The 13,513-nt window shown below is 57.5% G+C and overlaps 1 protein-coding gene across 1 annotated transcript; it reads right to left on the bottom strand.

Annotated features, from left to right (window-relative positions):
* Window positions 1-871: 871 nt before the first annotated feature.
* Duox2 (dual oxidase 2) lies at window positions 872-13,372 on the bottom strand. Its single transcript, XM_023724096.1, has 24 exons — window positions 13,274-13,372; window positions 12,596-12,759; window positions 12,034-12,209; window positions 11,763-11,881; window positions 11,326-11,463; window positions 11,051-11,164; window positions 10,758-10,960; window positions 10,417-10,602; window positions 8,437-8,662; window positions 8,268-8,361; window positions 6,992-7,179; window positions 6,338-6,407; window positions 6,018-6,086; window positions 5,326-5,504; window positions 5,027-5,257; window positions 4,814-4,913; window positions 4,164-4,213; window positions 3,832-3,959; window positions 3,437-3,590; window positions 2,497-2,729; window positions 2,180-2,338; window positions 1,682-1,837; window positions 1,472-1,600; window positions 872-1,078 (listed from the first exon to the last, which is right to left on the bottom strand). Exons 1-24 carry the CDS (start codon window positions 13,326-13,328, stop codon window positions 956-958), a joined length of 3,444 nt encoding a protein of 1,147 aa, XP_023579864.1. The 5' UTR covers window positions 13,329-13,372; the 3' UTR covers window positions 872-955.
* Window positions 13,373-13,513: the final 141 nt, after the last annotated feature.

Below are 13,513 nucleotides of genomic sequence, written 5' to 3'. Positions count from 1 at the left end.
CACATTCAGACGCCTCAATCCCCATGACAGAAGTCACATTAGCGCTGCTGCTTGGAACTGGGGGGTAAACTAGCTAGAAGAGGGTGTGAGGGGAGTTCTGGGGGTGATGGAATTGTGGCCATGTTTTGTGTCCCGACTGGGTGGTGCTGTAAAAGCTACATGGTTACTTTAAGGTCTGTCCACTCTCTGCAACTGTACCTCAGTTTAAAATACATTACATGCAGCTCACCTTTCTAGGAAAGAGCGGGTGAGGGAGGGGAAGAGAGGATCTTCAGGACTATAAAGGTGACATCCCAGGGTAGCCCCAGTGGACGCTGACCTCCTGGCCTAATCTGCCCGGGACACAGGCGTTTTCTGGGATGGGAATTCCACCGCAGATGCCCTGGGCAAACCAGGAAGTCTGGTCCCCTCATCTCTTCCAGAAGTGGGGGGATTGAGAGTTTTGGAATTTGGCAGAGATGCTGGGGTCCCTTGGTCCCAGGATCCAGGAACTGCCCCAGGGGGACCTGCCAGGGCCTCAGGGCAGTGGCCATCAGGGATGTTGGGGCTGGAGGTACCTTTGTCCCTGGCGTCCCCTCTCAGAGCCAGAAGGTGGGGGTGGCCTGTTCCCCTGTGGACTGAGGCCACAGGACTTCCAGCTGGGCTCTGGGAATATTCCAGCTCAGAGACCCCTGGCTCCCTCCTCATTCAAGAAGGTGCCAGACAGAGAAATGGGGCAATATGGGATGGACCAAAGCTTTGTACTTTTACTTCTACACCGGCACAAGCAGAGACGGACCCCTGTCCACTTGGCTTGCCACAACCAGCTGTGGCTTGGGCTGGTGCTGAGGTGGCCTCCTCTCTCTTTTGGAACACGGGACAGATGGGCTGCGGGGCAGAGACTGCCAGCAGGGATAGCAACGTGGGCCACTGAGCCAGGGCAGGAGCCAGGAAGCAGGAGGCAGGGAGGGCGGTCTTAGAAGTTCTCGTAGTGGTGCATGAAGTGGGCCCCATCCTGCCTGTTGACGAGCTGACAGGCCTTCTCCACGTTCTTGGTCATGCCTGGGGGGCCACAGCTGAACACCCCGATCTTCCGGACCTGTAGCAGGAGGGAGTGGTGAGGCCTCTCATGTTCAGGGCAGGGCCAGCTCCTTGATAGTACAGAGACCATCTGGAATGACCCAGTGTCCCTGAGGAAGGCTTGCTTGTTACTGTGGGGGGGGGGGCAGGGGACAGGGGTGCTAATGACAACATGGCCAAGTTGATGGCCAAGAACAGCTGGATTATTCAGCGTGACCTCTCTGATAGGGCCAGGGGCTTCAGAGCCCTGTGTGACGCTCTCCCCATCTTTTATCACTGCCTCACCCCCTACCCCCCACCCCTGCACCATGTCTGGGGAACACTGATTCAGAGTTGTAGCCATTCTGTTCCTGGCAGGGCAGGTTTATGACCCCAGAGTGTAAAGTAGCGAGCCTGGGGGAGCGTGGCCGACCTGCGGGTGCACCTCCTGTAGGGAGTTGAAGAAGGCCTCGAACGGGGGCCGGCCGAAGTGGGTGACAGAGCGCAGGCCCGTGAACAGGCTCCGGTTCAGCACCTTCTGGAAGTGCCGCTCACAGATGTACTGGAGGGACAAGCAGAGGTCACAGCCCAGCCTCGGGGCCAGCTCCCTGCCCCTCCCGCCGGCCAGTGGGCGCTCACCTACCAGCATGGTGGTCCTCAGGTCGAACTTCTCGGCCAGCTGTGTGATGTAGATGTGCACAGAGACCAGGTCCTGGCGGTCGCTCTCCTCCACCTCCCGGATGATGTCGGCCAGCCACTCGAACTGCCGCTGTGTCCGCGTCACCCAGATGAAGTAGATCTGGGGACAGCCGGGGAGTGCGGGACCAGCTCAGCTCAGGCTCCCTACATCTGGGGTGCTTTCCCAGAGACACTGGGAACCCCCAGGTACACACAGGCAGGACAGCTCTGACAGGTGCCACCAGCCTGCCTCTAGGCCTCCAAGGGACCGATGTGAGCAGAGGCCCCTGGCTGCACCTCTACCCTCTTTCCCTCTGAACCTGGCATCTCAACTGCTGAGTGCAAATGGCCCCCATAGACCCAGCATCTGGGAGCCAGGGGCTTTCTCCACACTCCTGTTGGGGATGCCAGGAAGTCACCTGGCCACCTGCCCCAAAGTGGAGAAAGGAAGATTAATGCTCACCTTTTTACAGAGCATCTGGCTGCCCAAGGATGATTTGAAGACCAAGTCTTTGAGGATGGAGGCGAAAGGGGTGACTCCGATGCCCCCTCCTACCAGCACTGACACCTCAAACTTATGCCACTCCTGGTGCCCTTCTCCAAAGGGACCATCGAGGTACAGCTGCCAAGAAGAAAGAAAGATGAGCCCAGCCTCACCCCAGCTCTGAGCCAGGATTGGGCAGGCGTGTTCCCAGGGGAGCATCCCAGCCTAGTCTTGGGTGGCTGGGATATCTAGGCTCAGGAACCCTCTGCCAGAGCACAGGTCTGGAAGTGGGGTACCTTTGGGTAGATGGCACTGCCTTTGCCTGTTGGGGGTGAGTAGATCTCCCGGAGGCGGGTGGTCCAGGGCCCCACCGCCCGGATGTGCAGGCTGAGCGTGTCCTCATGGGGCGCAGAGGTCAGTGTGAAGGGGTGGTACTCATTGGTCCCCAGAGCCAGGCAGGCGATCCGCACCCACTGCCCCGACTTGTACTCAAAGCTCTGGGGCCGCTGGAACTGCAGGTAGGTCACTCCTGGGGGCCGTGGGCAGGGAAGGGAGGTGATCAGAAGCCACTCCTGGTACTTAGGATTGGTCTGTCCTTCCCATACTCCTGAGACCCATGAGTGTCCCAGAGCCACAGGGTCTGGGCAAATGTGGAGGAGTCTCCTTTTCTGTCTCTGGCACAAAAGAGTTGAGGTTCTCTGCTCCCTGTTCAACCTTTCTCTTTTATCCTCCATTTCCTGGTGAGGAATCCCAGGCTGCAGGATGAAGGGGCCTCAGGGATCCCTGGCACCTCTCAGGGTTTAATCAGCTGCCCCTCCCTTAACCTTACACTGAGAGTCCTGAAGGTAGGATGGCGCTCTGACACCTAACATCATGTCCCTCACCTCCATGGAATTGCCACTTAGGATCAGGGCCATCACCTGGGTTGGGGGGTTGCTCAGAGGGGACATGGTTCATGCCCTGGCCTCCTTTGTACCTGGCCACTCATGCTGAGGCCTTTATCACCCCAAATCCTCCTCCCTTGCTTTCTGCCTCCTCCCCACAGTCACCTCACTGGGTGATGGTCCCCCATGGGCCAGACACAGCTCTTCTGAGAGCTGCATTTCTACCAGGAAAGCTTCCAGAGTCCCAAGAGGCTGTCAGGAGGTGGATGAGGGGGTCAGGAGGCCCAAAGCTCCACCGAGGCTGAGGAACCCACATCTGGTGCTCCCTGCCCGGGTCAGGCCAGGCCAGTACCTGACGGCAGCAGCTCAGCCTTCACCACGCCAATCTCCACCTTCTTTCGGCTCAGGCTCACCAGCTTGTCCCCCCCATAGATGATGGCCGGGACCAGGAAGTAGATGTGGAAACTGGGCAGTTGTATCAGAGCAAAGCTGCCATGGATGATGAGCTAAAGACACAGCCAGTTAGTGCAGCTCAGGCCCAGCCGAGCACTGGATCCCCCGGCCTTGGCACTTTCTGCACAGTGGGGCATGGTCTGTGTACCCCGGTTGTGGCATAGGCTTGGATCTGAGGCCACAGCTCCCAGGGGCTCTGCCTGAGGCGCAGGGTCTACAGCTCCCTCCTCTACTGGCCTACCACTCATCACGGGTCGCTTACCCCAGGCTGGCCCTGCCCAGAAGAACCCTCACCAGAACATAGAGCACGACATAGAGGTGGTGCGTCAGCCAGAAGCCCCGGAAGCTACGGCGGCGGAAGTAGTGGGAGGCGAAGACGTACATGATGGCCAGGACCAAAAGTAGGAGCACCCCCGACATCCCTAGGGACCAGAAGCCAGCCAGAGTACCTGGGACTTCAGCCTGGGCTGAAATCACCAGATAGTGCTGCCATTCTATCCCCATCCCTCTCATCCCCGGCCTGGCCCAAGTGACTGGACATGGAGCCCATGGCCACTACAGACCAGTGTGTGCTCAGGGAGGTGTCCCCAAGGAAGCTTCAGGTCTCCCATTCACCACAACCCTACCTGGAACGGTCTCAAAGAACCACCAGTAGTACTTTGGGGGAATCTTAGACCTGCGGGACAGAGACACAGTCAGCTCCAGCTGGGCCAGGAGGACACCACCAATGCCACGCCAAGGCTGCTCTTGCCACTGGTCCTGGCTGTGGAGGTCAGGAGAGTCCCTGCCAGCTACCACAGGAGCTCCCAAGGAACATGGCGCCGGTGCCCAGCACCCACCCTCTCTGCACCCAGCTGTTCTCCTCCTGCAGCTCTCTGGCTGCAGTTCCACTTGGTTCCTTGAATTATTATTTTATAAGCTCTAAGAAAGCTTATGTTTTGCTCACTCATCCATCCCTGGGTGTGGCATAGGTAAATGTTCAATAGGTGTCTACTGAGTGACAGTATCTTAATGTCCCTACTCTCTGTCACTGGATGGATGACAACGATGTGTTTCTACCAACAAAGCAAAACTGCATGCCAAGGGCCTATCGGCAGAATGTCTGGTTCTTCTCCTAGACACCTTCCCTGGCAATTACAGCCAGGTCCCTCATTGGGGGAAAGGTGACTGCTCCTCAGGAATCCCAGGTGGGGCCCCTTGCACCTTCACTCTGGAGAGCAAGGGCCCCGGGCTTTCTGTCCCTCTTATGCCCACTCCAGGAGACCCCAGAACTGACCCATCATTCACAAAGACATTGGGGAACACGCAGGCCAGCAGACTTGGAGGACTGACTGAGAAGATGTAGAAATTGACCACATGGCCAGCACTGTGCAGGACTGAAAGAGACCTGTGTTAGAGATGCCATGTGGGGCCCGCACTCCCCCAGCTGGAGGACAGAGGAGGCACGGGGAGGGAGATGGGGTCTCAGGGTTCCCGGGGAGCCACATACTGGCCAGGAGGACAGCGCCCATGGCGATCCAGCGGTGGAAGTCCACGGCGGCGTCGAAGGGGATGTAGCGGTTGAGGAAGGTCTCACGCAGGAAGGTGATGAGGTTGCGGCACATGGTGAGCAGGATGTAGGAGAACATGAAGGAGATGCTGGCCGCCGTGCCCCGTGACAGGATGATGCCCACATATGTGGTCTCCTCAATGTCCGTGGGTGGCGAGGCAAAGGCGTAGTCTGTAGCCCGAGGTGGTGATCAGCATGGAGCAGGCTGGGCTGGGAGCTCCCCTCCCCCAGAACCTTACAGTAGGCTCGTTCCGCAAAGAGGCCCACACAGATGGCTGAGAAGATGGCAGTGCACACAATATGGCGTCTGTAGTTCTCCACGAAGCGCTTGAACTGCTGCAGCTTCTGGGCTGTGAAGCCACGCTGCATTTTCTCCTGCAGTGCCTCCGTGTAGAGCTGGGCAGGCGGCCCTAGCACCCTTCGCCAGGAGCAGGCAGGTGAGCAAGGAGGACATCCCAGCCTGTCCCCAGGGCCACCCATGCAAGCAGCCCAGGGCACCTCCAGGGTCAGGGTGGGCCATAAAACACAAGGAAGGAAGCAGCCCTTTCTCCAACCCTCACTCATCTGTGCCTACCATGCCCGCCTTCCCATGACTCCTCCTCCTCCTCCTCCTCCTCCTCCTCCTCCTCCTCCTCCTCTTCCCTGTTTTGTACCTCTACCCTGCTCCCTGCAGCAGGAGCCACAAGACCCCTCACTACCAGCCCCATGTTGGTTCTGAGCTGGGCCCTGTGCCTGAATGGGGACTGGGGGCTGAGAGAGAATGGAAAGTCACCTCGGCCCTCTAGCCCCCCATTCCCTCCCTGTCGGGTCAGCGACAAGCAGAATGAGACTTGGGATGGTCCCTGTAAGTCAACGGGGAGTAGGCACGGCCCAGAGCCACAGGGACCTCTCTCTATTCTTCAGTGGGCCCCAAGATCTGTGAAACACTCACTTTTTGCCAAACCTCTTCTTTAGCCCAGGGGTCTCTGAGGCTGGGAGTGCCAGGTCTGAGGGGCTGGAGCTGAGAAAAGGAAAGTGGGGCCTGTTTACCCCATGTCCTCGCAGCCTGGAGAACTGCCAGGCCAGAGCTCGGCTGGAGGCCACAGTGGCTCATCTGTTGCCTGGAGTGGCAGAGAGACGGCTGGCTCCTGAGCAGCCTTGTGGAGGGTACTGGCTGGAGTGGGGGCAGCCTGACCCCAGCCCACCAGCCAGCTGTCCTCCCTCAGATATCCTTCAGGGGACGCAGCCACTTGGCCAGTTATCCCTGCTCACCGCTCTCCTGGGGTCCGAGAGATGAATGAGACCCGGAAGTTGCTGTTTTGCTTGAAGACATCTCCAAAACCTGGTAAGGAGAACAGGCTGACCTGGCTTCCCGGGGTCTTGCTGGTGAACCGGGTCATGTCCTGTGCTCCGGTTCTAGTCCTGTTCTCCTTCTCCACACTGGGTGCCCACTACATTGAGCAGATAACGCCACCACTTTGTATAGTCAGATAGAGGGAAGCTCCTGGGCAGGGGCAGGCCTGCCCCTCGTGCAATTTTTCCTTTCCTCTTTTGAAACAAGCTCTCATGATGGGGCCCAGGCTGGCCTTGAGGTCGGTAGTGGCCCAGGCTGGCCTGAGACTCATGTTCCTGCAGCCTCAGGTTCCCAAGTGCTGCCACTACAGGTGTGTGTCAGTCTTTATTCCTCTGTATAAGAAAACAGTCTCTCTGCCCCAGCCAGATATAGGCCAGGACAGTGCCCCGCTGTCAGGGGCCTGCAGGCTGGCTTTCAGCGAGCATCTCTGTGCAGTGGGCAACCCGGGCACCTGGACACAGCAGCACTGAATACCGCCCCCTGCTCAGCCCCAGGGCCAAGGACTTGAGAAGACAGAGACCCAGGGCCTGTGTGCCAGGAACTGCTAAGAGACTTTTCCCATGCAAACACACCTCTGCCTCCACCTTTGACGCACAGCTGCGTGAAGCGGAGCTCGCTGTCATGGTCACGCAGCAGGAAGTGGAAATCCTCCCAGGTGAGCTCTTCCTTGCCCTGGAAGCCCGCCTCCCGGAACAGGGACTCCACCACCTCAGCCAGCTGGGCCTTGGACAAGCAGTTGTTGGAGATCTCAATGAAGGACCTGGGGGACCCAAGACAGACTGCCTGTCACCCACAAGGTCAGGCTCAGGGAAGGGCAAGAGTGTGGCAGGTGCCATCTGATCATGCCTTGTGCTCACTGGTGACCCAGGGCAAGGCACCAGCAGGCACTCATCCGGCCTCAGTCCGCACAAAGGTGGGGGAGGGGCGTGGCCACAGGCTCAGAAGACAGCAGCATTGAAGGTGACCTTGACCTATAGAAGGCAGCCCTCGAGTGTGAGACCTACTGCTGGGGATGAGCATCTAATTAGCACAGGGAACCGTCAGAGCACCCCACACGCTTCTGTGGATGCAGCCCATGCCACCCCTGGACTCCACCTCCACAGCCCCCAGGAACCAGATGGTGGGCATGGGCCGAGGTTGCAAGGGCTACTGCCTCCCATGCCAGCACACAGCTTGCACACTTTAGGAGGAAAGGAACAACAGCAGGACCCCAGACAGAAGAGTCTGCACCAGCGTCTCACTGACCATGGCAGAGTTTGTGGCCATGCTCCTTCTTTAGCTTGGACAAGCAGTCTGTGCAAATGTGTGCAAGCCCAGCAGAGAAAGGCCAGTGCCTGTGCAGTGCAGCAAGCACCACTGTCCTGTTAAAAAGCATCATCTCAGGGCTGGGGAGATAGCTCAGTGGAATAAGTGCTTGCCTGGAAAGCACAAGGTCCTGAGTTCAATCCCTGGTACCACCAAAAAAAAAAAAAAAGCATCATTTCAGAGATTGATGAGCAAGATACAGCCAGAAGTGAGCTCTCGGCCCACAGTGACACAGCATCAAAGGACAGATTGAGTGGGATTGGGCCATTTGGAAGCTAGAGTACAGGTGGGGCACACCTGTAATCTCAGCGCCGGGGAGGCTGAAACAGGAGGATCACTACAAGTCCAAGCTGTGTAGTGAGACCCTGCACCAAATACATAAATACAAAACAAAAAACCAACCCAAACAGATTGAGACCCTGCTCTAGGCAGGGGTGCTCCGAAGGTTCAGGGTGCAGCGTCCGGTCCTCTCACAGATGATCTCCAACCCACCCCATCTGCCCCTCTTCCCTGGTGAAGATGTCAGGACAGCTGAGCTCCTACCGCATCATGGTGAAGAATTCATCCTTGGAGAGAAAGCCATTCCCATCCAGGTCGTACATGGTGAACATCAGGCGCGACTTGTCTTCTGCGGATCCTGGGAGAGAAGGGGGGTGCAGTTACCTCCCTGTCCGCAGGATTCTCCAATGGCCTGCCATGCCCCAGGCCTCACCTTTCATGAAGACCACCAGGATGTCCAGGAACTCCCGGAAGCACAGGTAGCCATTGCCGTCCTTGTCAGCCAGAGAGAACATGGACTCCACAAACATGTCCTGGGGCTTCAGGCCCAGGGACTCAGCAAACTCAGCCCGGCTCAGCTCGCAGGTCAGGGCCTCTCGCACCTTCCGGGATGAGTCCAGGGGCAGGGTTCCCGCATCTGCCTGGTTGATGTCCAGCACCTGCACTCGGGCAGCAGCAGAGTGGGAGGGAAGTTCAGTGAGTTCACTTGGCCCTGAAATCCACTTCCAAAAGGTGGAGTCCTGTTCCTGGTGCTTTGGGATGCTGCTGTCCTAGAGGAGGGAGCTGAATCTCAGAGTCTCCCCTTCTCTTGGGACCTAAGCACCACACTGTGGAGATGGTGTTGAGGGCAGCAAAGCTGGGGGATGGGAGGTGAGAGACCCCCGGGGACGAGGCAGGCTGTGGACTGCTGGGCAAGCAGGGTAGACTGATCCTGTGTGCTCTCACGGCAATCCAGCAGGGCTGCCTCTGACTCGGTCTCTGCCCATGTGCAGGGAGTCTGAAGTCACCCATAACTATCGTCTATTAAATGCCTACAGAGTCCCCAGGCCAGGCGTGGTGCACAGAAGGATGATTTTTCATACCTAGCCTGCACCAGAACACCTAGAGGGCTTGTTCAAACACAGACTGCACCCTCTTCAGTCTGACTGGGGAGGGGCCTGAGGATGTGCGCTCCTCCAAGTCCTCCAAGTGAGGTCAAAGGCAGGCAGTCCAGGGCCACCCTCTACCGGCCTTAGAGAACCCCTCACATGGACTGTCTCACCAGACCCTCAACGTAGCTTTAGCCACTGTTTTAGAGGTGCGGAAATGGAGACAGAGAGATGATGTTACCTCCTAAGGTCAGGTACAGGCCTGACTGGACAATAGAGGGAATGCTAAGATTTAAAAAAATGTATTACAGTAAAAATCACATTGCCATGAACCTCTCTCAAAAAATCTTCCCCTCTGCTTTAAATACACTGATTGTGGGCCAGCGAGATAGCTCAGTGGTCTAAAGTGCCTGCTTCGGCAAGCTGAGGCAACACAGGGACCGTGGTTTGATCCCTGGCACCACATGCTGCACCAGCCCTGCCCCCAGGGTGGGCTGAGCCAGCCACAATGAATAAATAAATAAAGAAATACACTGGTCCCATGGTTCTTGACACTTTCTGCAGCAGCTCTGGAGTCCTCTTTCCTGAGTGTCTTTATGAGGTGTGATCAAAAATACAGTGACTGCTGCTGCCGACCACTGTCCACTGGAAAGGCAGACTCATAAAAACAGGATGTCCTGTCCTCATCCTCCTTATTCGCCAGATCTGGTGCCATGCACCTTTCAGCTCTGCCCCAAAGTCAAAGTGACCATGAAAGGGAACCGTTCTGAGTGGATTCAGGACACAGAGGCAACCAGGACAGCACAACTAATGACACTCACTAAAGAGGACTCCAAACTGGGAGAGACAGCTCAGCGGTCTAAGTGCCTGCCTGGCAAGCACAAGGATCTGGGTTCGATCTCCAGTACCACATCCTGTGCTGGCCACCAAAACCAGGTATGGTAGTGCACACCTGTCATCCCAGTGCTGGGGAGGCTGAAGCAGAAAGATCACTACAAGTCTCAGCTGTGTGGTGAGACCCTGTGTCCAACACAAGAAGAAAAAAAAAAAGAAAGAAAGAAAGAAAAACTCCAAAGCTGCTTCAGAAAGTGGCAAAAATGATGGGATGGGTGTGTTCTAGGTGAGCTTGAGAATTTGAGATAGACTCAAGATTCTGTGTCTTTTACCAACATACATTTTCTAAAACTCAGTCACACTCGGCATTTTTTGATCACACTTCGCAGCTAGTGTGCAGCACAGCCAGGCCACACCCAGGGTCATCTGTCCACTCCAGGCTGGGCCTGTCCCCTGGGCCAGGCTGTCCCCAGAGAGCAAGAGCACAGCACCTGAGCAAAAAGGTGTCTGAAGAAGACCTCCAGGATGCGGCCCCGCTGCTGCTTGGTCACCGCCTCCCTGAGCAGCTGGCTCTCGCCCATCTCAGCCACGTGGAAGCCCAGTGCCCAGCACGTGCACAGGTCCTGCAGCAACTTCACGAAGGCCCTGCGCTCCTCTTCAGAGTTAAACTGCAGCACCTGGGTGAGAGGGCAGCCCCGCTGCAGTGCCCAATGCTGGGCTTCCATCCAGGACAGGACAGCAGCCTCTGGGGATTCAGGCGAGTCTTGGGGTCTCTGCTGAGGGCCCCTTTCACCAGCATGGGCCTCCAGCAGCTGAGGAGGCTGAGCCATACCAGGTCGTATTCCTTGGGGACCTTGAGCAGCAGGGTGCGGCAGCCGCGGTTGCTGGACAGGATGAGGTGGACCTGCTGCGGGGGCTGCAGATGCACAGTGCGGAGCACGGCCAGATGTCTGTCCAGGACCTGCAGACTCCTGTCTGGGAGCAGCTGGACGGTGACAGGATAGCTCCTCTCTGAGGGGCCTGGCCACTCCATCGCTGGGGCAGGGAGAGCTGGGTGGTGATATAGCCCCAAAGCCAGCTTCCTCAGCCTGGCATCCCCTTCCCTTCACCCTCAGCCCCGCTCACCCATCACTCCATCTTTGGCTGCCTCCTTCTTCATACTCTCTTTGCCTTTCCTTTGCAGCCTCTTGCGCTCTCGGTTGCGGAAATAGGCAATCACCCCAGCAAAAACCAGACTCACTGCAGGGGACCAGAGGGTCAGTGGGGAGGAGAACGCGGCCATTGTCCTTCTCCTCCCAGCCCAGCCTGGAGTGGGGCCAGGAGGGGCCTCTGCAGGCCAGCAGGTAGGGAACAGCCTGCTTGTCTTGGGGAGCCAGAGAGCAGAAGGAGGAGAAGCTCACCGAGTGGGAAGCAGCAGAGGGCCACGATGACCAGGCCGTAGCCTGCGCCGCTGCCCTCAAAGTAGTCAAGCTCAGTGAGGGGCACACAGCGGGGCAAGCCTTCCGACGTGAGCTGCTGGGGCTGCGGGCAGGGGTCCCCTGAGGGGCAGGGCACAGATGACCAGGTCTGAAGGTGCCACTGCTTGGGCAGGCCCCATACCCTGTCCTGGAAAGGACTGAGCTCCCTCCCTGGAACCAGCTCCTTCTAACAGGCTCCTCCTCATCCCATTGCCCAGCACTGCCCAACTGGCAAGCTCCTGTGCTGCGCAGTCCACACTGTGGGAACTGGCCCAAGGCAGCCTGCCCCAGCCTGGCACTCTGGACGGCAGCACAAGATTCCACCCTACAGCCTCGTCCTTCTCTGACCACTGTCACCCACGGCATCTCAGGCCACTCACCTGCTTGCCAGACAAAGATGTTGTGCTGCAGGGTCTTGGTGTCCACCCCAGTGACAGTGACCAGCACATCCCGCAGGGTGGTGTTTCTAATTTCCCAAATTTCCTCCTCAGAGAAGAGCCTAGGGTGGGGAGAGGTGGGAGCTCTGTGTGTGTTGGGTGGGCAGATTCAGGCCTCCATCAGCTCAGCTCCAAGGAGCCAGTTGTGATGAGCGCCAGTGGGGTGGTGGCCATCTAAGTCCAGGCAGAGGTCTGGGGGCCCAGCCCACCTTACCCATTCCTGGTGTTCTCAAACCAGTAGCGGTCGCCATCCCGGAGCCGCACAAACTGGTCAAGGACGATGGCACTGAAAAGGGGTCCAGGATCCCCATGACTCTCCAGGAGGCCCCCTGGGAGCAGCTCCAGCCGGGACAGATCCTGGTGGTACAGGGCGGCAGTGGCCTCCAGCACCTGTGCACCATGGGCGGTCATGTGAGACCCAAAGAGTCTCCCCTTCCTGGCTAGCTCCACTTGGGGTGGTCACACATCTGCCAGGAAGGTCAGTGTGTCCCTACCATCTGAAACCACGGTGCCTGAGGACCACATCCTGTGCTCAACTCTACCCAGTGCCCAGCCTTGGCAGCTGGCAGCTCAGAGATACCCCAGCAGCTGAATAATGGCAGTTGCCCAGCGATGACCTCAGCAACGGCACAGCAGAGTGGTGCAGAACATCCCGGAACGCTGGAGTCTGCCTTATACCAGCCCCACGTGCATTTAATGGGTCAACATGGAAGCACTTAGAACAGCACTGCCACAGAAAGGCTTCAGCTGCCACCATCATCATTAGGATTCCTGACCTGGGGGTCCACGTGGGCACCGAGGTCACTCCAGTTCTTCGGGGGCTCCAGCCCGAGGGCCTGCAGGGCCTGGCTGTAGCTGGGTAAACCCATATCTCGGCCACGTTGAATACTGCTGGCCACATAGTCTGTGCGGGAGTATTTGCCAGGACCAGGCCAGTAATCTGAGAGGGAGAGATTCAGCTGTTGGCTCAGGGTTGCCAGCCTGGCGTCCTGCTCTTGGGCACTGTCCCCCACTGCCAGGACTCCTACATGAGATCTGTGCTTGTACTGGCCTTGTCTTGGTTTGGGGCCAGAGTCACCACCAAGTGTCATAGCCAGTTTCTCTGGCAAGACTTTTCCTCTAAATTTAAGATGGATCTTGGCACTGAGCAGAAAATGTTCCACCCTATGCCTTGCTCGCTTCCTTTAAGACAGGGCTGGATGAAAACCTCTGGAGACCCGGCTGGCTCAGCTCTGGTACCCCCCAGCTGCCCTAGACTTAGACACAGATAAAATCAGAGCAACACAAGGCTGAAAAATAAGAACCATCCACACGCCCTTTCTTCTAATGGCTGCTGAACCTGTGTGCGTATCTGTACTCTGGAATCCTGGGAACCCCAGCTCGGCCTACGGACAACTCAAAGGGTCCCAAGTCTCCCGAGTCCCGGCCTGTGAACCTTCTTGCTCTGAGCTCACCCCTCAGATCTTCGACCACTATTCTGTCTTCCTTCTCTGAAATCTGGGAGGCCATTCCCAACAGCAGTTCATTCACCTTCTGAGCACTGTTCAGATTGGGGTTCTGAAAATAAATAGTATATTCAAGGTAGGTTGTGGTGGGTCTCCTTTCAAAGAGAGGACCCTCTCACCCCAGACCAGTGTACTGCAGGTCTCTCTCTCTCTCTCTCTCTCTCTCTCTCTCTCTCTCTCTCTCTCTCT

Source organism: Octodon degus, unplaced genomic scaffold, assembly GCF_000260255.1.
Source record: "Octodon degus isolate 3935 unplaced genomic scaffold, OctDeg1.0 scaffold00105, whole genome shotgun sequence".
Classification (NCBI taxonomy): domain Eukaryota; kingdom Metazoa; phylum Chordata; class Mammalia; order Rodentia; family Octodontidae; genus Octodon; species Octodon degus.
This window is presented reverse-complemented; position numbering and strand designations above follow the sequence as displayed.

Coding starts and splice junctions, on each gene's coding strand:
- Duox2 (XM_023724096.1), bottom strand. CDS start 13,328: ATGGCCTCCCAGATTTCAGAGAAGGAAGACAGAATAGTGGTCGAAGAT. Junction 11,882..12,033: donor TTTGAGAACACCAGGAATGG/GTAAGGTGGGCT, acceptor TCCCCACCCTAG/GCTCTTCTCTGAGGAGGAAA. Junction 10,603..10,757: donor TCCCCAAGGAATACGACCTG/GTATGGCTCAGC, acceptor CCTCTCACCCAG/GTGCTGCAGTTTAACTCTGA.